The sequence below is a fragment of the Sceloporus occidentalis genome, unplaced genomic scaffold, assembly GCF_023333645.1.
Source record: "Sceloporus occidentalis isolate IW3139 unplaced genomic scaffold, rSceOcc1.0.p SCAF_150, whole genome shotgun sequence".
In the NCBI taxonomy this organism is placed as follows: Eukaryota; Metazoa; Chordata; class Lepidosauria; order Squamata; family Phrynosomatidae; genus Sceloporus; species Sceloporus occidentalis.
Window position 1 is genome coordinate 331,882 of NW_028317130.1, and position 26,403 is coordinate 358,284.

A 26,403-nucleotide genomic window follows, 5' to 3' on the forward strand; every position below is an offset into this window, starting at 1 on the left:
ATAGCTAGCACACATAGGGATAAAGTCAGAAAATCTAAAGCGCAGAATTTGCTCAGACTTGCTAGAGAGGCTAAGAACAATAAAAAGGGCTTTTTTGGGTATGTTCTTAGCAAAAGGAAAAAAGAAGGAAATGGTAGGGCCACTCTGTGGAGAAGATGGCAAAATGCTAACAGAAGACAGAGAAAAGGCAGAACTGCTCAACACTTTCTTTGCCTCAGTCTTTTCACAAAAGGAAAAGGGTGATCAACCTAAGGGAAATGGAGCAAAGGACTCGACAGGGGAAATGCAGCACAGAATAAAGAGTTTATGACACGTGAAATTGGAACTCCAATCCAAAGCCACTCCGAAGGGAAGGGGAAGCAGAATCAATTCGAATCCAAGGCAAGTCGTGTGATTAATTATCACACGTGAAGAGTGAAATTGTCATTTCTGAGGCAAAACGGAGCGAGTGCTAAATAAATTATCTCACCAGTACATACCATGCCGATTCAACAATTTGAATTGGCACCCTTGCTCATGCTCAGTGGGGCTCTGAATGGATCGCGAGCCCTTGCACTTCCAAGGTGAGGAAGGGGGGGTCACTTCCTGGTTCCAGTTTCATGTGAATGCTAGCCTCACGTAAATGATAGCTTCACGTGTCTTCTTCCCACTATTTTATTCTATTTTTTACTCTATTTACTCTATTTCAACAATTTAGCAAGGCTGGCAACTCCCGCCATGTGTGGTCTCGAGTATACATACAGCCATATCCCAATGTGTCTTCTGTGTCAGTCATCCCTCCCTGCCACATCCGAATGTGTCCTCCATGTCAGTCATCCCTCCCACCCACATCCAAACGTATCCTCCGTGTCATTCCTCCCACCCACATCCAAATGTGTCCTCCGTGTCAGTCATCCCTCCCACCCACATGCAAACGTATTCTCCATGTCATCCCTCCCACCCACATCCAAATGTGTCCTCCGTGTCAGTCATCCCTCCCTGCCTCGTCCAAATGTGTCCTCCGTGTCAGTCGTCCCTCCTTGCCACATCCTAATATGTCCTTCTTGTCAGTCATCCCTTCCACCCACATCCAAACGTGTCCTCCGTGTGAGTCATCCCTCCCTGCCAAATCCGAATGTGTCCTCCGTGTCAGTCAACCCTCTCAACCACATCCAAATGTATCCTCCATTCTTGAAGGAATACCGGAAGCAAATGGAGCAAAACTGAAGCTCCGCATCATGGGAAATGTAGCACCTTGGAGGTTGGGGTGTGTGTGTGTGCCAGGACTGAAACAAAGTTGCATTCCACACCAAGACCAATTTGAATTGGTTTCGTATTGACCTTGGAAAGAGATTTGTGAATTAGCTAGTTCACTGAATTCCCCTATATCAGGAGTGACCTTGGATTGACTGAGGATCGGCCTTGGAATGACTCCCCATAGAAAGCAATCATGTGTGATAATCGATCACATTATAATGTGAATTCGCATAGTTGGGTCTGGAATAGCTTCGGATTGGAGTTGCAAAAACCGTCATGTGATAAGGGCCATAAAGAGGTAGTATAGGAATACCTGATTAATCTAAATGAATTTAACTCTCCAGGACTAACTACATTCAAGCGTATTAAAAGAACTGGCAAATGTAATCTCAGAGCCACTGGCAATAATCTGTGGGAGCAATATTACAGAGACCAATAACATAGAATCATAGAGTTGGAAGAGACCTCAAGGGCCATCCAGTCCAACCCCCTGCCATGCAGGAAATCCAGATCAAAGCATCCCCGACAGATGGACATCCATCCTCCGTTTGAAGACCTCCAAGGAGGGAGACTCCACTACACTCTGAGGAAGTGTGTTCCACTGTCGAACAGCCTTTACTGTCAGGAAATTCCTCCTAATGTTGAGGTGGAATCTCTTTTCCTGCAGCTTGCATCCATTGCTACGGCTCCTGTTCTCTGGAGCAGCAGAAAACAAGCTTGCTCCCTCCTCAATATGACATCCCTTCAAATATTTAAACAGGGCTATCATATCCCCTCTTAACCTTCTCTTCTCCAGGCTAAACATCCCCAGTTCCCTTAGTTGTTCCTCATAGGGCATGGTTTCCAGACCCTTCACCATTTTAGTCGCCCTCCTTTGGACACGATCCAGTTTCTCAATGTCCTTTTTGAATTGTGGTGCCCAGAAATGGACACAATATTCCAGGTGGGGCCTGACCAAAGCAGAATACAGTGGCACTATTACTTCTAGACACTATACTTTTATTGATGCAGCCTAAAATTGCATTGGCCTTTTTAGCTGCCGCATTGCACTGTTCACTCATATTCAACTTGTGGTCTACTTGGACTCCTTGATCCCTTTCAAACTTAGTCTCATTCAGCCAGGTGTCCCCCATCCTATATCTGTGCATTTTATTTTTCTGTCCTAAGTGCAGTACCTTACATTTCTCCGTGCTGAATTTCATTTTGTTAAGCTTTGGCCCAGCTTTCAAGTCTATTCAGGTCATTTTGAATTTTGATCCTGTTCTCTGGAGTATTAGCTATTCCTCCTAATTGGGTGTCATTTGCAAATTTAATAAGTATGCTCCCAATTCTGTCATCCAGGTCATTGATAAAGATGTTGAATAACACTGGGCCCAGGACAGAGCCCTGTGGGACCCCACTGGTCACTTCTGTCCAGGATGAAAAGGTGCCATTGTTGAGCACCCTTTGGGTTTGGTCAGTCAATTAAAAATTACAAATGCATGTAACAGTTACCTTGTCTAGCCCACATTTTACAAGCTTGTTTGCAAGAATGTCATGGGAAACCTTGTCAAAGGCCTTACTGAAATAAAGATATACTATATCCACAGTATTCCCTTCATATCTACCAAGCTAGTAATTTTATCAAAGAAAGAGATTAGATTTCTCTGGCATGACTTGTTTCTCTGAAACCCATATTGACTTTTTGTGATTATGGCATTGCCTTCTAGATGTTCACAAACCCTCTGTTTAATGATCTGCTCCAGAATCTTTCCTGATATTGAAGTCATACTAACTGGACGATAATGTTTTTTTTTTGGGCGGGTTTTTTGGGCTATGTGGCCATGTTCCAGAAAAGTTTCTGGAACATGGCCACATAGCCCGAAAAACCCACAAATACTATGGATGCCGGCCATGAAAGCCTTCAACTTTAGATTGGACGATAATTGTTGGGGTCCTCTTTTTTCCCCTTTTTGAAGATGGGAACAAAGTTTGCCTTCCTCCAGTCTGCTGGGATTTCTCCTGTTTTCCAGGAGTTTTCAAAGATTATTGTCAATGGCTCCGATATTACATTTGCCAGTTCTTTTAATACCCTTGGATGTAGTCCATCTGGCCCTGGAGACTTAAATTCATTTAGATTAACAAGGTATTCCTCTACTATCTCTATACTTATTCTGTACTGAAATTCCCCTAATCTGTCCTCTGCTCCATTATCTTCAGGTTGAGTACCCTTTTCAGCCACTATGGCAACCATGGCAGTTTCAACACTGTATCTTGTCCTGGAGCAGTTTACAAGTTAAAGAAGACAAGAAAGAGAAAATGATTACAGTATTTGTTTTATATTCACAAATTCCAATCCATTAGCAGAGGTATGAACAAAGACAATGCACACTACTAACAAATGGATTTAGCCCAAAATGTTCCTTCAATAATTCTAATATTGAACCAGTTTATATTATGCATAACACATTTTTTCCTTGTGGTCTTTTTAAAATACTATCTTTATTGAAGTTTTCATGGAAAGATAAAAATGTGATACATAGATACAAAAAACCAACAACTACAAAACAGTACAACAGAAACTACAAAGAACTATCACTTTCTCGATTTACATAACTGCTTTTATCTTTGTACTTCTCAACTTTTGTGTCAATGTTTTGTGACAGAAGAAAAAGTGTCTGAGAACTTAACACAAACAATGAGTACCACAAGAAAAAGAATGAAACAATACTTTCCCTTTGGAGAAAATGTTTCTATCATTTTAGGATTCTGCTGTTCCACTCCTTTACTGGAACTTGTTCTTAACACTGCTTTAGCTGCCTAGTAAGCGCTGAGAAGACATGAGGAGCAATGCTGTTAATTGTTTTTATGTCATCTGGTTATAAATTTTCTTGAGCAGCAGTTTGGCAGCTGGTGGAGGATGTTGTAGCAGGGACCTTATCATGAGAAAGTCTATGTAGCTGTTCTTCTGGAAAGTATAAGGTCTTGTGAATCAGATCCTTGACAGCAGGAACATCATCTTTAGCTACGAAAAATAAAGACACACACATTATCACTAATAAGAAACACTGTAGCCTTACAAGATATAATAATCACTATCCTATTTTCTATGCTTTTCTCATTCAAAATAAGAATACAGGAAGTAATGGTGTTACTTCTTATAAATAAGGCACAAGATTGCCCATTTAATTTAGGAGAATCAAGGGAAAACTTCCCACTATTATAAGCCCTTCTGTTCGTAAAAATTGTAACTGCTGAGCTAAGAATCTGAAATGGCATTAATTAGATCTATAAATGTGCCAAATTTCAAACCAATCTCCAATACTGCCGGAGAAATAGCACATTCAAAAATACTGAAAATTGAAACACTTGGCTCGTTTTTCTTCAACTGAAAGATATATATTTCTGGCAAATCTTTCATTCATTCATTCATTTGTGAAAGCTATGAATTGCTTTATTCAGTCTTGCCAGGGAGAAAATCCTTCATTGGACTGATGAAAGTTCTCAGCAGTGGTTCAAACACTATTAAATTTTTATGGTTGATTAAACCCTACAAGCAAAGTTATGTCATGCAGAATGAGTTCTTCATTCTGAAACTAGAAACTTGCCAAAATTCTAATATTCTTAAGCAGTAATGTCACTAGGGTTGGAGTCACCCGGACACTAACTCATGGTGTCACCTCCATTGACCACATCCCATATCACAGAATCCTAAGTCATGTTTTTGTACTAATATTAACCATAAATCATAATTTTGATCTATCACTGAAGGTAATGGCAATAGCTGTGACATAAATAACTAGCAAATCATACCTTTGAATTACAATATCATATGCACAGCCTAAATCTTTTTATACAGTCTGCCCTCTGGTATCTGTGGATTTGAGTATCCACAGATGATAAGCACACGTGGGGGGGGGGGGGGGAGAAGAAGTGGGGAAGACAAGGAGGAGGTGTTAAGAGGCAGAGGGGGCCAGAAGAAGGAGGAAGAGGAGGTAAGCGGTGACGACACTGGGGCCGAGGAGGAGGATGGGTAAGGAGGCAGAAGCGGGAAGAGGAGGAGGAGGAGGAGGAGGCAAAAGGCGGCAGGGGCGGGGGTGAACTAGGAGGATGAGGAAGGAGACGGTGGGAGGAAGAGGAGGCAGCCTGTTGCCTCCTCCTCCCACCACGGGGTTGCTAAGGGCTCCCGCCGCTGGGCAGGACATCATGCTCCCCCACTGCTGCCTCCGCTGTCCCATACCATATTCCTTGCAAGCTGCATTTCTCCTGTTGTGTCCTCTGCTCCATCACGCTGAGCATCCTTTTTCTTTTCTGAGAAGACTGAGGCAAAGAAGGTGTTGAGTAATTCTGACTTCTCTGTTCCCTATTAACATTTTGCCATCTTCTCCATGCAGTGGTCCTGCCATTTACTTCTTCATCCCTTTGCTACGGATATATCAAAAAAAGGGACATTGGCTCTTACCTGTGATATGTCCGTTTCCAGTAGATAAGAGCCCCACATCCTGTAGTTTGGGTTATGCTCCGCCCACTCACTCCAATAGGCAGGAAGTAAGGAGAGAGACCTTCTGGTGACCCCACGTAGGTGGAGCTAACCCTAGAAGGCCAGTCGTACAACAGCCGAATGCTCCAGAAAAAACAAACAATTTATTTGGATATCAAACTATAGAGAATCGGACAGCGACAGAGACAGGCAGTAAGCAATCCAGCTTGTTCCCCATAGGGAAGAACTATGTGGATATGAACCATCCTTATCCCAGCACCCCTGAGGGTGGGCCAGGATGTGGGGCTCTTATCTACTGGAAACGGACATATCACAGGTAAGAGCCAATGTCCCTTTTTCCAGTAGATCAGACCCCCACATCCTGTAGTTTGGGATTTACCAAAGCTGATCTAAACAGAGTGGGCAGTGCTGGCCCTTCAGAGACATAGGTTTGAGTACCTGCTGCAAGACCCTGCTGTCAACAGCTGCCTCAGCCAAGCCAACCTGTCAAACTAGTGATGTCTAACAAGTGTGTATGGTGGCTTGTAAGTGGACACCCTGATGGTCTTTGCTATAGGACCTATGATGGCTAGAGGTGCCCATGCACCTGTAGTCTTTGGCATGAGTGACTTGGTTTTTGGTGGTAACCTCTCAAGGATTTATGACAGGTAGTAATGCCGGGCCTGGCCCACCTGCTAGGCATGGAGACTGATGCCTTCTTGCCCATAGAACAGGGCTAAAAGGAAACAAAGTGGGGTGTCAGAGGAATGAAAGCTGTTTCTCCTCTATGGGTGGCTTGGTCTCCAGCATGGTGTATGTTTTAAATTCTTTCCAATGTCTAGGAGAATGAAGGAGAAGGATGGGGGTATCTGATTCTGACCTCTGAGGAGGTTAGAGCCCACCCTGAGGATGGGATCTGGGTTTGGCTGAATTGCCATGGAGTCAGTTGTAATAACATTGAGCTGCTTGTGTAACAGCAGGACCCCAGGCTCAGGGGCAAAATAAGGAGGGGCCCCAACCAGGGAAATGGTTTAGAGAAACTCTCCCTTAGGAACTAAGACAGTCAGCTCTCTCAGGACCATGTATAAAGCCCAGAAAAGAAATGGTGTTGTGTAGGCAAGGCAAGCAACAAGTCACCTGAGGAGTCTCTGCCCATGGAGATGGGATGCTATTCCGTCCTGGACCCTTGCCTGTGTCACAACAGTGAGGCTATAAGTCAGGGGTCCAACTAAAGAAAGAGATTGGCAACATGAACCTTCATGGCCTTGAGCCCAATTTATCATATGCATGATAGACCTTGTCACAATAGGTCTACCAAACCAGGGACCAGTTATACGGCAAGCCCATCAGCAGGCTTTGTTAGTTAAAATGTAACTATTTAGACCAGTTAACAGGTAATTGTCTTCTTTTTTTGTGGCAAATTTCCTCAGGGCTCTACAGGGTGTCTGTATGGGATTTGAAACAACCCCTTAGCAGAAAAGCCTATTTTTATTGTTTTAAAACGCTCATGGGGGGGGGGGGGGGAGGTTTTTTTTTTCTGGGATAGAGAGGAAGCTGTTTGTTTATTTCTGATTAAGAATTTTTCTTAACCCCCTGTATTAGTGAGAACCATCACATAGAAGAAACTGTATTTTTTTGTTTCTTTCCTTTAACAGACATCTCTCCTATGAAAAAAGGGAAAGAGAGGGGAGCCACCTCTCCTGAAGCTAGCTGAATGAGGTTCCCTGTGTTTTATAACAGGGACATAACCCTTTTGCCACTAAAGTGGAACTTGGTTGGTCACTTTAATCCAATATATCTATCACCTCATATGAGATGATTTTCTCAAAGATCTTCAATGCGTATCTTTCTCCTGGCTTGAGTCACCCTGTTTATTAGACTTTAAATGAATTTGTACTGTTAAAGCTTATGTTCTTACTGAGAAGTGCTAAGGCTGACACCAGTTTGCACAAGGGAGGAGAACCATGTGCTCATCTTATGTCTTAGGCTGTTCCAGCTAAGGCAAAAAGGCTCTGGCACCAATGGAGGCAGGGATGGAGGCCCATGAGGAGAGAAGAAAAGTCATCATGTAGCTTTATGGCTAATCCCCTCCCTTGTTGAATTAGTTTCTAGGCATCTCCTCTGCCCTGGTAAAAAGAAGATGGGGGTGAGCAGAAACAGCACAACTCAAACCTCATGGTTTAACAATAATAAAATGAACACCAGAAAAAGTTAACCAGTATCTCTTGTAATTCTGAGCCCCTAGTCCTGTTGCTGTGGGGGCTCTCCCCTCCTTTATTTGTCCCATCAAGGGAGGCTGCCTGGGCAGAAGTTTCTTCCAGGCAGTGAAGAAACTGCTCTTAAGTTATCAGTGACTGAAGACTATTCAAAATCATGGGTAGATAGCTGCATATGGCCTGTAGTGTAGCCCTGATATTTACAGGACATTAAGCTGGGGTTTAGAAGCTTAGCCCTTTTAATCTCAGGCAGGCTTTATAGTAACCTGGCTGCATTATAGAAGATGGCTTGGTCCTCAACTCCCTTCCCACTTGCATAGGTAGCTGGGAAGGGCAGAGGGGGCTGCTGATAAATGGTTCCCCATTTACCTGAGATATGTCTGCATCCTGAGAAAGGATAATCTCTGATGGAAAGGGGAGGCCAAGCGCCCCAACTACTCTCTCAAGAGTGCCACAGTTTGGGGCAGCCAAACACAATTGGGGGTGAAGGGAAGTCTCTACCCATCCTATCCACAAGTGGTTCTCTCCCCCTCCCCTTTTTTTTTGTTATTTTTGAGGAGGGAATGCAGGAAGATTTGTATCAATGTGTTCTCTCAGAAAACCATAGGATCCTAGAGTTGGAAGATACCCCAAGGGCCATCCAGTCCAACCTCATTCTGCCATGCAAGAACTCTCAATCAAAGCATACCCAACAGATGGCCCTCCAGCCTCTGTTTAGAAGTGGGTGGCACAGGCCATGCTCCCTCTGGTGAGGACATTTTCTGTCCTATGTGTTTCTCGGGCTGCAATAGGATCTCCCATACCTGTTGGGATCCTGGGTGCCATTGGTCCAGAGATGGAAAGGAAGGGGGAGACCAATGGTTTATGCTCCCATCTGCCCTACTGGCAGAGTCCCAAACCTTATGCTAGGCATAGTTCCTCCAGTGGCAATGGCAGAGGCCTCCTGGCAATGCTTGCCCTGAGCGAGGGCATTAGATCTGGCAAAGGTTTCCTTGCTGGCTGGAGAGAGAGGGCCCTGGTACTCACCCCTTTTCCTGTGTCTTCTGGCTGGCTTGCCTCTCTGACCTTGGCCCTGTTTCAGGCTGGGCAGAGGCAATGCAGAGAAATCCTTTGCCATGGCTTTTGGCTGGCCTGTCCTCTGAACCCTGGCCCTAAATGGGCTGGGCAGAGATGATGAGAAGGGAAGTTTCCATGACTTCTGGCCAGTTTCCTCACTGATCCCTGGCCCTAAACGGGCTGGGCAGAGGTGATGTGGAGAACAGAGACATGGAGGGGATACCCCTCACCAACTGTTTCCACGGCTCCCATGTGCTGTAATGCTGTTTGCAGAAATCTCCTGTGCTCCCACCATGAAAGGGGGCAGCTTTGGAGGAGAGGGAGAGTCATTGGCAAAACCAAGATCTTTCTCCAATCCTGGGAGCCCTTGCCATATTAAGTCTTTCTTCATGCTTCCAAGGCAGCAAGAGAAACCAAGAGAAGAAAAGGACTGAAGTGGCTGTAGTGAAGAAGCTGCAGAGCAACAGCAAACACATCCTACTGGAGTGATAGGCAGGATAAGACTGGCCTTCTAGGGTTAGCTCCACCCATGTGGGGTCATCAGAAGGTCTCTCTCTTTACTTCCTGCCTATTGGAGTGAGTGGGTGGAGCATAACCCAAACTATAGGAGCCCTGGTGGCGCAGTGGTTCTCTCTAGGAGCCCTGGTGGCACAGTGGTTAAATGCCTGTACTGCAGCCAGTCACTCAAAACCACAAGGTTGCGAGTTCAAGACCAGCTAAAGGGCTCAAGCTTGACTCAGGCTTGCATCCTTCCGAGGTTGCTAAAATGAGTACCCAGATTGTTGGGGGCAAATTAGCTTACAGTAATTAGGCAGTATGAAGCGGTGTATAAATGAAGCTTGTTTGTTGGTGGGGATCTTATCTACTGGGAAAAGTCCTTTTTATTGGTCTTAGCCTCTCTAGCAAACCTCAGCAAATTCTGCGCTTTAACTTTTCTGACTTGACTCCTATGCATGCTAGCTATTTGTTTGAATTCCTCTTTGGTGATCTCTACCTTTTTCCATTTCTTATACATCTCCTGTTTCAAACTTAGCTCAGTTGAAAGTTCTTTGGTCATCCATCCTGGTTTCTTGAGACACCTCCCATTTCCCCTCCTCATTGTAACTGTTTGAAATTGTGCTTTCAATATCTCCCTTTTGAGAAATTCCCATCCATCCTGACTCCCTTGTCTTTTACTATTCCTGACCATGGGATTACCCGCAGTATTGCCCTGAGTTTATTAAAATCAGCTGTCCTGAAGTCTAAAATGTGTCTGACTATTCCTGGCTACTCCTTTCCACTGTATAACAAACTCCACGAGAACATGATCACTCCCACCTAAGCATCCCACCACTTGTACCTCATTAACCAGGTCATCCCTGTTGGTTAACATCAGATCTAAAATGGCTGATCCCTTGTTGTCTCTTCCAGCTTTTGGACAACAAAACTGTTTTCAAGGTAAGTGAGGAATTTACTAGACCTTAATGTTTTGGCTGAGTTAAATTTCCAACAAATATCAGGATAGTTGAAATCTCCCATCACTACTACATCTCTCCTGAGAGGGTGGTCATCTGTTCTAGAAAGGCATCATTCAATTCCTCTGTCTGACTTGGGGGTCTGTAGTAAACTTCCAAAATAACATCCTTATTCTTTCCCTCCCCTTTAATTTTTATCCAGATCCTCTCCACCTGGCTTCCAGGATTTAAGTCCTGGATCTCTTCACAGGTGTAGACATCCCTGACATAGAATGCTACTCCTCTTCCTTTCCTGTTTGGCCTATTTCTCCTAAAAAGGTTAGGAGAAAAGACTCATCCCACCAGTGATGCCTATTATATTGTACAGTCGGCCCTCCTTATACGTGGATTTGCCATCCGCGGATTTGAGCATCCGGCCTCCTCCAGGCCTCCGCCGCTGCGGAAGGGCCGGATACCGGTGCTGGAGGCCAAGAGGGCCCCAGCACTGACACCCGCCCCTTCCACGGTGCTGAGGAGGCCGGATGCTGGCGCTGGAGGCCTTGAAGGCCTCTGGCGCTGCTGCCCTCCACGCCTCCTCTTCAAGAAAAAAAAGGCACGGAGGTGGGGAAGAGGAGGTGCGGAGGGCAGCAGCCCGGCTTCCGCCACCGCAGAAGGGCTGGGTAGAGGTGTTGGAGGCCAAGAGGCCCCATCACCGATACCTGGCCCTTCCGTGGCCGCGGAGGCCTGGAGGAGGCCGGGTGCTGGCGCTGGAGGCCTTGAAGGCCTCTGGTGCTGCTGCCCTCCGCGCCTCCTCTTCCCCACCTCTGCGCCTTTTTTTCTTGAAGAGGAGGCGCGGAGGGCAGCAGTGCCAGAGGCCTGCAAGGCCTCTAGCGCCAGCACCCGGCCTCCTTGCCACCGCTGCCGCTGCAGAAGGGGCGGGTGTTGGTCCTGGGGCCCTCTTGGCGTCCAGCACTGGTATCCGGCCCTTCCACAGCGGCGGAGGCCTGGAGGAGGCCGGATGCCGGCGTGGGAGGCCTTGAAGGTCTCCGGCGCGGCAGCCCTGCTTCCTCGCCGCCACCGCAGGAAAGGCCTGGTAGCGGTGCTGTTGGGGGCCAAGAGGCCTCCACACCGCCATCCCGCCCTTTCACGGCGGCGGCGAGGAAGCCGAGGCTTGGCCTCCGCCGCCGCCACCCGGCTACCCCTGCAGAGGCGGCGGCAGAGGCCAAGCCGCTGCACCGAGAGAGTGAAGAGAAGTAAGGGGAGGGGAAGGGAGGGAGGCAGGGAGGGAAGGGAGGAGGGAGGGGAAGTAGAAGGAACTTTTGTCCCAATGGCGGCGCGTGTGCACGCGCGCTGCCATTGGGACAAATGGGACTTGAGCATACGCGGATTTTGGTATACACGGGGGGGTCTGGAACGGATCCCCCGCGTATAACAAGGACCCACTGTATTTACTTTTTTGTGCTAGGGGTTCATATTGTTTATTTCCCATGCTCTTTGAGTTAGTGTAGAGACATCTAAGACCATGGGTCCCCCCTACTTGCTGCCTATGCAAATTTTTTGTCTCCCACTGTTAGGTCCTTGCACTGTTTGCCTTCTTCCCACTATGACAGTTTGGCTATTTTCACCAGCCCTTTTGTCTTCCAGAATACTGTCTCCCTCCCCCACATAACTCAGTTTAAAGCCCCCCTGATCAATTTTTTGAGACTATTGGCAAAAACATTTTTGCCAACTGGCGTGAGATGAAACCCATCCCTTGCCAGAAGTCCCTCCTCATGGAACCTCAGCCCATGATCCAAAAATTCAAATCGTTCTTGGCAGCATCATCTGTAGAGCCAGCTGTTCACCTCTGCTATTTTTCTCTCCCTTCCTGGGCCATGCCCTTCAACTGGGAGAAGAGATGAGATAACGTGTATCCATCTCTTTCAGCTTCCTCCCCAGATCCTCTTAATCCTGATATTCTGAAGGCTGTTGCCTTGCAGTATAATTGATTCCCACATGAACCAAAAGAAAGGGGTAATAGTCAGTAGGCTTGAAAAGTCTTGACAGCCTCTCCATCACATCACAGATCTTTGTCTAAGGGAGACAACACACTTCCTGAGACATCTCATCAGGCCCACAAATCAATGATTCAGTACCCCTCAGCAAGGAATCTCTCACCACCACATGCCTCCTCTGAGGCTTAGCAGCAGCTGTTCCCCACAGTGGTACACCCATGGTTCCCTGTACAGTCCTTGAGGACTGTCCCTGCTGCTCTTCCTCGTTGTCGCTGATAAAGGAAAGAGCTTCAAACTAGGTTTTCCTACGTCTGTGTGTCACATTCCTCCACCTGTCTACCTGCTATGTATGTGAAGTGACCTCCTCTGTAGAAACTTCTTGTGTGTGTTCCCCATCCAGGACAATCCATTCCATTCTTTCTAGGAGAACCTCTTGCTCCCTAATATGCTGAAGTATCTTTACCCAGGCCTCCAGCTGCTGAACCTTCTCTTCCAACAGGGCTATCAACTTGTGCTTGGTGCTGGTGAAGTTACCCACATTCATAGGCAAGAACATGACATCCCACAGCTGTTGCAGGTGATTGCAGTAGCTCCCTCAGTGTCCATATTGAGATGTCTTAAGTAGTTGCAAAAAAGGACTCTGGGCTTCCCCCTCCAAAATCCCCCGTTAATCACACTCGAAAAGACCCCTATTGGCCTGGCCTTTTCACCAAGTGCTGTCAGCGAGCTGAAGAGACGGGGGCTATAGCTATATTGAGAGCTGTCGATTGCTAGCTCCTTCCCCAAGCACATTTCCGATGCACTTGCTCTAAGCAAAAGCCCCTCACTTAGCCCCTTAAAGAAAAACAGTTAAAAAGTAGTGGAGAATCCCCAAACACAGCTCCCAGATCATTTTCTGCTCTGTGTTGTGAGTCTTACTTGACTGAAAATTTGTGCACCAATAGGTGCACACCTCTGAAATCAGTTAAAAACAGCAAGGCTGCTAACTCCACCACAATGACTCACAAAAACCCCACCACTCAGGAGCATAACACTCCAAGTTTGAAAAGAACTCACCCAATGAAAGTATAAAAACCTGGGGCCTCTCCTTTCTCTTCCCACTGAGTCTCTTACCTCTTATCCACTCATACCATCTTGTTAGTGTTTTAAAGGCATGCAGGCGAATACCATGGCCTGTTTCTGCCAAAAGGCAGATGTCTGGGGAGCAGTGTTTTCACCCTACCTAGGGTGTCACCTGGTGAGGACAACACTCCCCGCACCTGCTAGTGATGCCCTTGTTTTTAAGTAGACAGGCTGTCACAGAAAAATAAAAAATGGCTACAACTTTATTTTCTCTCTGTTAGAACCCTATCCCATAGTAACTGAGGTACCTCAGGAAAAGACATGCAGGGGTTTTGTGCACCTTTACATTTTTATTTTAACATGAAGACTTTTTAATTTAATTGAATCAAGAAGTAAATCCACTGAAACATCATCCTTTAAATGTGCAGCTTACAGTTCATGTTCTCATCACTTCTCTTTTCCTTCTTATTTATAATAAGGAACACCTAAATGGCTTGGGCCCGAGTTACTTGAGGGAACGCCTCTCCCCATATAATCCACCCCGCACTCTCAGAACATCAGGGAAAAATTTACTAGTACATTCTAAGGTGAGATTGACAGCAACTCACCAGAGAGCATATACATTGGCTGTTCCAATATACTGGAATAAACTTCCAGAAGAGCTTCGGATGAATTCCACATTGGATGCCTTTAAAAAGGCTTTAAAGACCTACCTCTTCCGGTTAGCATATCCTCTGGACTCTTTATAGAGAATGTTTCCCTCTGATAGAAATGGCTAACCACGATCGATAGATTCCATGTACGTGTTTTGTTTTTATATGCTGTTTTGGTTTTTACTGATACTTAACTGTATAGATATGTGTTTTTATGATGTACATTTTTAAAGAACCTGTGAACCGCTTTGATCGTTCCGGAAGAGCGGTATACAAATAAAGTATATTATTATTATTATTATTATTAAGAACACAATTTGGAAATTATATGAGGCTTGTAACATACCAACATTCATCTGTAGCAGGAGATCTCGGTATTCACAGTTGTCCTCTAATACCTTCAGCAAATTGGTGGATTCCATTCTCTCTAATTGAACATCCCAATAGATGTGGATCTTTTGGTTGAAACTGACGTATACCAGACAAGGGCTATTGCATTGTCCTTTGCAGGCATAGAGACCTAGAGAAACAAAGCACCCATTATTTGAGGACCATAGAGGATGGAAATGAACTTGAGAAAAAGTTTAGTGAGATGGCAAATATTCTGCCCAAGGGAAGTGCAAGTCTACCTCCCCTCCCCTCCCCTCCCCTCCTCTATTAGAGAATCTAGCAGGAAGTGCCAAGGAACAGTACAGGTTCTTTGAGAAGACTTTACCCTGTAATGACTCTCCAGCTGCTTTGATAGCCACTGGTACCATTTTAGGTTATCATGAGGGTGAGAGTGTCCTCTCATTAATAATTTAAGATACAAAATCTTGATTAAGAAGGTTTGGCAAAGAATAAATTTGATCAGAGGGTGCTGTGAATGTAAGCCGCTCTGAAGAAAAACTAATCTAGTACAGAATGGAATTATTCAACTGCAATGTACTGGTTTTAGGGAAGCTTTGGAAGACAGCCAGTGTGGTTTAATTTTGCTTCAGTGAGAGCTACAGAGGTTTATCACATGGAGATTTTTAGAGCTTTTGCAGGTCAGTTCCGACGTGACTGCACTTTCAACGATGCACATTCACGTCAGAATGTGAATGTGTTATCAGACACCATTCCTTTCTATGGGAGCTCCTTCCGAAGTGCTTCCTCAGTGATTCCAAAGTGAACCATCATTTTGGTAAAACCGAAAAAAAAGTGACTTCACAGAATTGGCTTCCGGGCTCACTTCGATTGCACTATGAATTGGTCTGGTGTGGAAAACCACTCTTATGTCACCCCCCTTGGCCCCCTGCGTCCTGCTCCGTCATTCCCCTCCTCCTCCTTCATGCCATTATGCCCCCTCTGCCACCTTGCAACCCATCCCATCATTCCTATTATCCCCTGCCTTCTCCTGCATCCCAATCCTGGCCCCAGGGATCCCCAGAGACCTATCCCATCATCCTCTGCCTTCTCCTGCATCCCAATCCTGGCCCCAGGGACCTCCAGTGAGGTATCCCATCATCCTCTGCCTTCTCCTGCATTCCAATCCTGGCCCCAGTGACCCTCTGTCATCCATCCCATCATCCCCCGATTGCTCCTGCATCCCCATCTCACCCTCTCTGCCAAACTGTCATCTATCCCATCATCCTGTGATTACTTCGTCACCCTGATGAAGGATGACAGCTAAGGAGGGGGCAGGGAAGGAGGACAGCATCCAGAGCCCCACTGAGCATGCACAAGGGTGCTGATTCGAATCGTTGAACCCTCCGGTGTGGTAATACAATGTGCGCTCTCTCCCCTTTGCTTGAATCTGCATCACGTGACTTGCTTGGAATAGAACTGACTCTGCTTCCCCCTCAGTTCGGAAGAGCAGTGGAAAGACAACCAGGTGTGGTAAAACATCACGTTTTAACCTTAATTTGCATTGCTAGACAGGAGGGACTCTGGATCTGGTGTGAAAAAACATCATGCTTTGCATTGCTAGAACAGGAGTGACTGCAGATCTGAGCTGCAACCCCCCCCCCCCCCACATGTGATATGGTCCACAGTTGAGATTACAGTTTTTGCTGCAAATTTTGAGATGGTACAGTTGGCCCTCCACATTTGTGGCTCTGACTTTTGTAGGTCTGATTATTTGCAGTTTTGATTAATATATTATCTTCAGGAATCTCTAAGTCCTCCAGCACAACTCTGCCAGAGATTGAGTGCAGAGTTGCACTGGAGGATCTAGAGATCCCTAAATAGATGTTCTCTCATGTAAAAAAAAATAGTGGTTTTTTATTTGAAGTTTTTCCACTTTCATGGGTGTCCTGTGCCCCTAACACCAGGGAGTATGGAGAGCCCACTGTATTACTATTCTTTTGTTAGACCCTATTAATATAAAATGTCAATGGAGTGTTTAATCAGTGCAATTATGAATTTATTGTCATTTATTTGTTAGATGCATATCCTTTCTTTCTTTCAAAGATGAGACTCAAGTAACAGTAATATAAAATAAAAGAACAATGCAATTAAAACATGAAATTAGCCAGCTATTAAAAATAATTAAATTAAATGCTCAAATTAAAACAATGAAGCACACAGGTTAATAATATGTTCTTGGAAAACATACAGCATGCAACTGGTAGCAACCTCTCCCAGCTGTTTCAAGCTATATTTTAAACAACATAGTGTAGACAGAACCCTGAAGGCAGCAGAAGGAAATAGTCACAATGTGAAGTAAGAGTCTGCCAGTACCCCATTCTGAATTTGCCCCTTTAGAAAGAACTGGAATCACTGTAAGACAGTTTCTCAAGCCCCATCTCAGAGAGGTGGCTCAGAAGTACACCATCCCTGATTATATCAAAGGCATCACCAAGAGGTCCAGCAGAACCAACACGGATACACTTCAATCCAGTTTCTGGGGTGGATCATTTTATTCTCCTGTCCTGTGCCTTGGACAGAGATAATTCTCTTCTATTTCCAGTACTAGAGATCCTTTTAAACAGAAGATGCTAGTCATTTACTTTGGAGTTTGCCAACATAACCTATGGGCACCTAATGAAATGTGACAAAACTTGCTGTTGATGATGTTTTGTGCCTTCAAATTGTTTCTGACTTATGGCAATCCTAAAGCTAACCACACCGAACCCTAGAAACCCATTAGGTGACTCATCCTCAGAGAAAGGCAAAGGAGAAGCCACACTGAAGAAATCTTGCCAAGAAAACTCCATAATAGCAAAGCCACAAGTAAGGAATGACTTGAAGACACATTAAAACAAAAAACATATCTTGGAAGTACATTTTTGTTCATGAACATATGAAAGTGCTTAATAGTGAGTCAGGACATTGGTTTACTCAAATGGATACTTTGTATTCCAGACTACTGATCAACAGCAGACAGATACACAACGTACAAAGTAGAAATTACATGTGTAGGAAAGAGCAAAAAACATTATGACCAATCAATTAATTGAATTTAGTGAATTCTGCAAGAAATATGCTATTAAAAATTCATAGAACAGTTTCTAATTCTCAATATTCTGAAGTAAGTGTAGTGAAACAACTTTACTGAAACCCACAAAAAAATCCTTTTCTTTATCCTATTAGCAAAAATGCTGAAACACAGATAAATGGCATTGGTGTAAGCCTATGCTGGAAATCATGGATCCAGGAGTAATTAAAACTTAATTCGTAGAACTGGTAGCAAATCATAGTCAAAGTCATAAACATAGAATCATAAGTTATAGAATGGACCACCCTGAGAATTTACACTTATTTTATATTCCACCCAGCAATGCCTTTCCAGAGACTTACGTAGGAATTTTTTGAGCTTTGTGATTGGATATCCTTGAATTAGAAATGCTACAAAATGAACCTGGAATCTACTGGATCAGAAGTACATAAATTCTGCCACTAAACTAAAGAAGCCTCTCTCTCTTAACACAGGACAATGAGTTCAATTGCTATTAATTGTTTACGTATTACTGAATCTGAATTCCAGGACATCTGGATTCCTTGGATATGAAACCAAATAGGCAGCTCACCTGCACAGAAGGCACTCACATTTTCATCAACTTGGAACCTAGCCACTGTCCGGTTGTGATCTATGATATATGTTTGTCCATCCCAAGCACAAGCAATCACCTCCTCATGCCCATTTGCCTGAAAGAGTTCAAAAGTCACATTAGAGTTTAAAGTTTAAAAAGTCATATTAATTGTAAGAACAATACCCATTCTTGTATCCATCTGGCTCAAGTCCTGGAAGATTGTCACTAAAGACAAAACAAAGACGTTGGTGTAAAAAGACAAAAAATTGGAATAATAATTAAAAATATTAGATGGACTAGATGATCCTTGTGGCCCTTTCCAACTCTACCATTCTATGATTCTGTGAAACACAACCTAGAGGATAAAACAGGGCAGGAGAGGAAGAGAGATAGCAATCTAACTCTTTGCCTCTTGTGTCAACACTGGGGCCATTTCTAATTCCCTTACTACCTGAAATCATTATCCAGGAATATATTATCTGTTAAAAGTGTTAAAATGAAGCAAGTAGCAGTTGACCAGCAATTAGGTAGAGGCTTTTCTGAAGCCTCATGAAGATGCACTAAACTTTCTGAAGGAAGAATAGAATACAGTCGGCCCTTCTTATACATGGATTTTTTTATACACGGATTCAAGCATCCACGGTTTGAAAATGTTTTTTAAAAAGTATAAATTTCAAATATCAAGCCTTGATTTTCCATTTTTTGTAAGAAACACTATTTTGCTATGTCTTTATATTTAATGGGACTTGAGCATCCACGGATATTGTTATCCACGGGGGATCTTGGAACCATACCCCAGAGTATAACAAGGGTCCACTGTATAATAAATGTATTACAGAGTTTCAGTTAAGAGATTAGTCATCACAAGAACAGAAAGCTGTCTACAAAGCTCCCCGCTCACAAAAGCTCCCCAGGCTCACAATATTCAAATACAGTCAGCCCTCCATATCCATGAATTCTTTTATCCACGGATTTAATCATCCATGACTTGAAAATCCATTTAGATCAAAAAATTAAAATTCCAAAAAGCAAACCTTGATTTTTGCCATTATATATGAGGGATTCCATTCTACTATGCCATTGTATATAATGGGACTTAAGAATCCATGGATTTTGGTATCCATGGTGCGTTACAGACCGCCCCTTTGGGGCGGCCTGTAGGTGCTCCTTTCCCCACTGGATCAGGGCCTCAGCTGCCAGAACGGCAGCCTCTGAGGCCCCGATATACTGCTTTCCAGGCCGCGGGGAAGCGGCAAAAGGCCACTTCCCTGTGGCCTGGAAAGGGGTGTCCTTGGGGCTTCATGCCCCAAGGACACCCGACGGCGGCAGGGAGGAGGAGAAAGGGGCTGCTTGGCCCCTTTCTCCCTTGCATTGCTGGCGCAGCCGTCTAAAGGCTTTGCTAGCGACGCAAATCGCAGAAGGAGCTCCGTTTCGGAGCTCCTTCTAGCACCGCGGAAAGGGTGCTCTATGCGCCCTCCCGCGGCGCAAAGATGTCATGTCTGCGCTGCCCCGTTTGGAGGCGGTGCATTTGTGACGTCGTAATGGCGCCCCTCGTGTGGAACGGGCGCCACCATTTTGTATGTCCTGGGGACGTACTAGGGTTAGGTGCATGCGTAAGGCACGCACTTTCCCTAACCCTAGTACATCCCCAGGACGTACTTTACACCCGTCTGTAACGGGCCCATGAGAGCTCCTGAAACCAAACCCCAGTGGATACCATGGGCCTACTGTACTTCCTTTCAAACCCTCCCTTCCTTCATCCTCTCTGAAAGGAGAATGCCATTGCTTCCAGTGCTCATCAGAAGCAGCCTTGAATCTAGATAGAGAAAGGGAAATGGGTTACAACAGTGTCTGTGATGCCTCTCTCCTCAGAAAAAGGCATGCCACTAGCACGTCCCTAGAGAAATAGCTCAAGAAGCAAATACATAGATAACTCATTAAAACAGCTGATGCCTTTTAGCCCTTTAACATCTCTTTTCTCTTTCAATCATCTGCCTGTTTAATTCTCTTTATATGATTCTTTTTAAGTGTTGCCATTTTTCCTTCTAAATTGCTGAAACTGATTCCCATTCCTTATCCATTTCTTATCTACCTTCTCTGTAGATTTTATAATATCTGGAAGATCCAAAGGTTTCAGAAAACTACTAGCAAACTACGTGGGAAATTAATATAAGCTACATTTAAGATGTAAAATGTAAATTGTTATTTTATTGTAATGTTTGTTGAGTTTTTATGTGTGTATATATTAATAAAAATATTAAACAAAACAAAACCACTGATGTTTGAGCTACAGAGGAAAAAAAAGGAGAAGATAATTCTGTATCAATCCAAGGAGGGGACCAAAATGCAAATACCTATTCTAAATGTGGTAACTGAACAGAACTCACAGTAACATCCAGTTTTTCTAGAGCAAAAAGTTGGTGGTCAACCTGTACTGACCACAACAGCTTGTCTGCCCCTTCCATGAGTTTCAATGTCCCTACAGGAGAAAGATAACATTAAACAGCAAGGCAATCACATCTTTCCATATACAAATGAACATAGTTCATTATATAGCAAGAATGGCAACTTCTAGTGATTTGTGTAGGTCTGAATCTATCCCATGTGGAGTCTTAAAGGTCCACATCCCCATCTTTGCTCTACTGCCAACATTTCAGATATCAAATATTTTTCTTTTGCCCCCTCTCCATGGCCAAGAGCATAATATGAAACCTCTGGAAGGGTGCTACTGGCCATTTTGCTACATTTGGAGGCCTCGTGCACCCTTGCCATCTGTTCTAGTTCCATACAGTCCTTATTTCCAAACAGGAAGCAATCATCCTGTCACTTTGGAAAAGTGACTCTCCACTCGTTTGGAAAAATGGCCCATTCTGACCTTACAAAGATGGTGGGAGGGGGGGCAATACAGAAGAAGGGTGTGATAATGGGCTTCTTCCGTTATCTAGGCAACATAGCTGAGGGATAGTCTCCATTCAGATAACAAAGGGTTAATGATGTTATGAGTTTCATCTTTATTCGGACATCATCACAGTGAAGCATCAGAGATGGCAGTTCAATTTCTTCTGACCCTGGAAGCTGAGCAGAGTCAGCTCTGGTTAGCACTTGAATGATGGGAGACAGCACATGAGCACCAAGTTCTGTAGGCTATATTTCAGAGGCAGAACAGCCAAAACCACCTCTGAGTATTCCTTCCTTAAGAAAATCCCATGAAATTCACATGGTCACAAGTCAACAGGTGACTTGAAGGCATGTGCGCACACACACAACTGACAATGCTGCTAAGAGTCTAGTCTCACTTTGTAATAGGAAGATGACCTAGGCATCTCTAACCATATACTGATTTTATTCAACTGCACTGTATACTGAAGAGCTTCTGGGCAACAAAAAGACAGTTCTATAACTGCAGTTCTTTGAGTGATCATCTGTACACTCACACAAATATGTTATCTTGTGTCTGCACAGTACACTATTTAGAACCTTCCAGAATCTAGTAGAAATGTTTTCGTTGTAGCCCTGCTTACCTTCAGCAAACCTACATAAAAGGCTTCCTGCTGAAACCACCAGTTCTATGGACACTGATGCAGCCATCCAAAGGACCATAAGGACACAATGAGGGGAGGACAGCAAGAGTTATGTGAGCGTACAGATGATGACTCAAAGAACTACATTTACAGATATGCAACTTGTCCTCCTTCTTTGTGGTCCCTGTACCTTACACAAATAGGAGATTATTATTATTATTATTATTATTATTATTATTATTATATTTATATCCCACCTTCTTCCTGGTACAGGGACTCAAGCTACATACAAGAAGGAGGCCAGCTCTCCAAAAGACAGTGTCAGCCTGAGACCTCAGATCCACTCATCTGAGTTATGAAAGTTATCTATTCATCTCAGTTTTGAAAATCATAGGCTATGACCAGACAGCTGCACAACAATGTCCTCAAATAGTACACCAGCCAGCAATGCCAAAGATGGGGCCACGACCCATGAAGAATGAGCTTGAATTTTAGCCAGAGGGGCTCCCAACTTGGATTTGGCAGGAAAGTAGGAAGAACAATGTCAGCATTAAGATGGAAGGCTGACACCACCTTTAGCAAGAAAGTGATTTTGGGTCTGAAGATGGCTTAGTAAGAATAGAACCAGAAGTATGGGCAACCCACTCAGGGAGCACAGAGCTCGCTAGTTCATCTGGGTGTTATAATTGCGATCAGGAAGGCAATCTTCCAGGACAAAAACTGAAGGTCACAAGTGGCCATGGGTTCGAAGGGCTTCTCACATAGTTGTTTCAGGATGATCTTGAGGTTCTACCTCAGCATTCGACCAAGGATCAGGGAAATTAGAGATTCTTGTAGCCCTTCAAGAATCTCTTTACCTGGAGATCAAGGAAGTAGGACACCTTTCTGAGTAACTGGAAGTTTGCAGAAATTGTGGTGAGATAATACTGGACTGAAAACAGGAATAGACCTTGGTCAACAGCATGAACAAAAAGTCCAGCTCATGCCTGGTGTTAGCCTTAGAAGGAGGAATCAGGAATGCATGGTGGAGGAACAATGGGTGGCAGCAATGAATTCTCAGATGCTGATAAGCAGGAAAGCTAAGGTGTTGTCCTCCATGAGGGTTCATAAAATCATAGGGTTGGAAGAGACCACAAGTTCCAGCCAGTCCAACCCTTCTGCCATGCAAGAACCCACAATCAAAGAATCCCTGACAGATAGCCATCTAGCCTCTGTTTAAAGATCTCCAAAGAAGGAGACTCCTCCACAGTCCGAGGGAGTGTGTTCCACTGTCAAACAACTCTTACTGTCATTAAGTTCCTCCTAATGTTGAAGTGGAATGCCTTTTCCTGTTTAAACAGGACTATCATATCACCTCTTAAGGCTAAACATACCTGGCTCCCCAAGTCTATCCTCATAGGGCATGGTTTCCAGGCAATTCATCATTTTGGTAGCCCTCCTTTGGACACACTCCAATTTGTCAACATCGATTTTGAATTGTGGTGCCCAGAACTGGACACAGTATTCTGAAATTGTGAAGGCTCTGGAAACCATGAGGAGAGACTTAAGGAGCTGAATATGTTTAGCCTGGAGAAGAGAAAGTTAAGAGGTGACATGACAGCCCTGTTTAAATATTTGAAAGGATGTCATATTGCTGCTCCAGAGAATTGGACCCAGAACAATGGATGAAAGCTACAGGACAAGAGATACCACCTCAACATTAGGAGGAACTTCCTGACAGTAAAAGCTGTTCGACAGTGGAACACACTCCCTCGGACTATGGTGAAGTCTCCTTCTTTGGAGATCTTTAAACAGAGGCTGGATGGTCATCTGTCAGGGATGCTTTGATTGGGAGTTTCTGCATGGCAGGGGGTTGGACTGGATGGCCCTTTTGGTCTCTTCCAACTCTTCAACTCCCAAATGCTAGACAATGAAAAATCAAAAAGACCAACAAAGTTGGAGTTCAAGCAGGCATCATAAATGATAGCGAAAGCAATCATGCCCGGTTCTTCATAACACTGCTGCTACATTAGAAGAAACTGGTGGTTTCAGTGAGAAGTCCCTTCTAATCATCCTGTCCCTTTGGCAGGACTACTGCCAAAATGCTTCAACTAGATTCTATAAAGTTCCAAATTGTGCTCTGCACAGGCGAAGGATGTACAGTGATTACAAAGAAATGTTATTCCACTATTAGAGAACAAAGGTTAGAAGACTTCATGCTAGAATCAACTTTGTAGTAGTAATGGTAGCAAAGAAAACATACTTTTCTGCCACATTTACATGAGCACAACATTAACTAAAGGCGCTTTCCTAAATGGCTAGCAGCTCTTTATATTCTGATCCAGAGGAAGGTTAATGGAAACCCTCCAGGAAGTTTTGGTGACAACATGCGGCAAATTTTTTTTTCAGATACAGTTTATTCTCCTTGATCCTAACTTAGATATTACAGTAGCAGCAAATTAAAAGGTGGCTCTAGCTATTTTCTCATCAGATGGTTTGTGGAACAAGATAATGTGGACAGACTACTAAAAAGAACTGAAGTGAGGCCCTATATTCTTTATCCATGCTCCTACTTGCTTATTAAATCTGAAAGCATGGTTTATATATCTGGGTGTCAGGTGGCTAATGCCTTTCTAACAGGAGGTACAATATTCCCAGGCCTATTCCTTTCTGGGTTCTCACACAATCTTAGTATGGACACCACTGGGTCACACTAGCCTGGGCTGATAGAACCCAGTTGTGAAGTAGGACTCAGTTTATTCTCTTGGATCATCAGCAACTTTTGACAATGTTGTCTACAGTATTTTTCTAGACTATCTTACCAATATGGGACATAGACACACTATTTTAAATTGGTTCTGAGTGCCTACTAGAGGCGTATTTCTCAACAATGGTACTGTGAGACTACAACAAGCCACCAGTCTTTGGCTTATGGGGAGCCAGCAAGGATCCATTCTGTCTTGTATCTATACAGAACTAATATCTACAGAAAGCTGAGGTTATCTGGTCTGAAGAATGTTGATGATACTTAATTGTACTTCTCATTTAAATTACAGTGGTACCCCGGGTTACGAAATTAATTCGTTCCGCCGCCGCTTTCGTAACCCGGAAACTTTCGCTAGCCGAAAAGCCCATAGGCGCTAATAGCGAAAGCCGCGATTTCGTGCGAAATCGCGCCGAAAAGCACCAAAAATTTTCTTCGTAACCCGGAATAACCTTCGTAACCCGGAACTATTTAATTGAATGGATTTTTTTCGTAACCCGGAAATTTCGTAAGGCGGCGCATTCGTATCCCGGGGTACCACTGTATATAATCCCATGGGATGGTAGAAATGTTAAACCATATCAAACAAGGTGGGAAGAATAGAGAGGGTTACATGGAGTGCATGAGTCACCTGCTAAAATAACTTCCCTGGCTATCAGTCTAAATCCAGGCACAATTCACAGTACTTGTTATTATCTATAATGTCCTAAATGGCTTAGGACGAGGCTAGTTGAACAACCATTTCCATGCCATTGATGGGCTAGTTGTGAGAATGTTGGGCTCCTGCAGTATCTTCAGTAATCTGAAGAGCTATTTCCATCTACAACCCAGAGTAGTCTTCCTTTTCTGTTCTTTTTAGGAAATCAGTAGGACTTACCATCCAAAGTGCAAAGCGCAAATAGACCAGCACCACTATGCTCCTTGGTATATCCTACATAGACAGAATACAAGAAGGCAGAGTTGCAAAGCAGTAGGATCCAACTATTACAACTGAAGTTCAGTAAAATATTCAATTAAGGCCTCTTCCATTCTTAAAATTAAAATTACCAAGTCCCATTCAGGCTGAGTCTCCCTTATCTGAAATGCATGGGAGCAAAACTGTTTTTTTTTTCCCTTCAGATTTTGGAATATTTGCATATACATAACAAGGTGTCTTGGACATGCAACCCAAGTCTAAACATGACATTCATTTATGTTTTATACACAGCTTATACACATAGCCTGAAGGTAATTTTATACTGTACATAATATTTTAAAATAAAGTTTGTGAATGAATCAAAGTTTGTATACACTGAGGAAAGCAAAGCAAAGGTGTTACTATATCAGCCACCCATGTGGACAATTTTGGGTTATTTTAGAATTCCAGATAATGGATACTCAAACTTACTATCTGCCCCAAAACTCCTATGGCATAGTTTATTAATCTTGGGAAAGGCCTCAGTTTCCACATTTCAACAAAATTTCATTTCTCCATTGAATTTTATTTTGAAATTGAGTTAAAAATAGAGGCAACACAATCTTCCATACTTAACTGTGGTTTTAACTTTTAAAATTCTTTTGGTGAGCTTTATTCAATTTATGCACAGGAAGACGTTTCTGAGACTGAAGCATAGGTCAAGAAATTATTAAGGATTAGCACTTTCTAAACATCTAATAGTGAATGTCCCACCCACTCCCAAAAACTGGAGATGCTTTTCAATATCATGACCCTGAAAAATTAGTTTTAAAATGCATAATAAGATTGACTCATTATTCAACAGTAAGAATGTCTGATTCTCAAAATATCTGATCTGGCTTTTCAAAAATGGTCAAAGCCTGTAGCACATGAATGCATGGAGGTTGTAAGCCATTTTAATTTATTCCACTCATTTTTTAACCCTATAGTGCTTTCATTATAGCGTTTTCATTACGTTCTATCTTAGATATGACTATCACTGAATAACACAACACTGGTCAACACATGCTTTTGAGTGCCTTTGGCAGGTTCTACCTGAGCCTTCCTGATTTGGGAAGGATTGGTTCCCTCTCCACCCAG

General features: G+C 43.8%; 1 protein-coding gene across 5 annotated transcripts in view; it reads right to left on the minus strand.

Annotated features, from left to right (window-relative positions):
• Positions 1–3,671: 3,671 nt before the first annotated feature.
• ITFG2 (integrin alpha FG-GAP repeat containing 2) overlaps positions 3,672–26,403 on the minus strand; it is a 46,882-nt gene continuing 24,150 nt past the window's right edge. For 2 of the 5 annotated variants that reach the window (XM_089500201.1, XM_089500203.1), the window contains exons 8-12: positions 25,246–25,299; positions 20,492–20,583; positions 18,102–18,219; positions 14,456–14,629; positions 3,672–4,240 (exon numbers count right to left, since the gene is read on the minus strand). In XM_089500201.1, the coding sequence (XP_089356327.1) occupies positions 4,095–4,240; positions 14,456–14,629; positions 18,102–18,219; positions 20,492–20,583; positions 25,246–25,299 (584 nt within the window). In that variant the 3' untranslated portion in view covers positions 3,672–4,094. Of the gene's footprint in view, positions 4,241–5,455; positions 5,641–14,455; positions 14,630–18,101; positions 18,220–20,491; positions 20,584–25,245; positions 25,300–26,403 lie in introns of those variants that run through there. The other 3 variants (XM_089500202.1, XM_089500204.1, XM_089500205.1) reach the window with 3 other exon arrangements.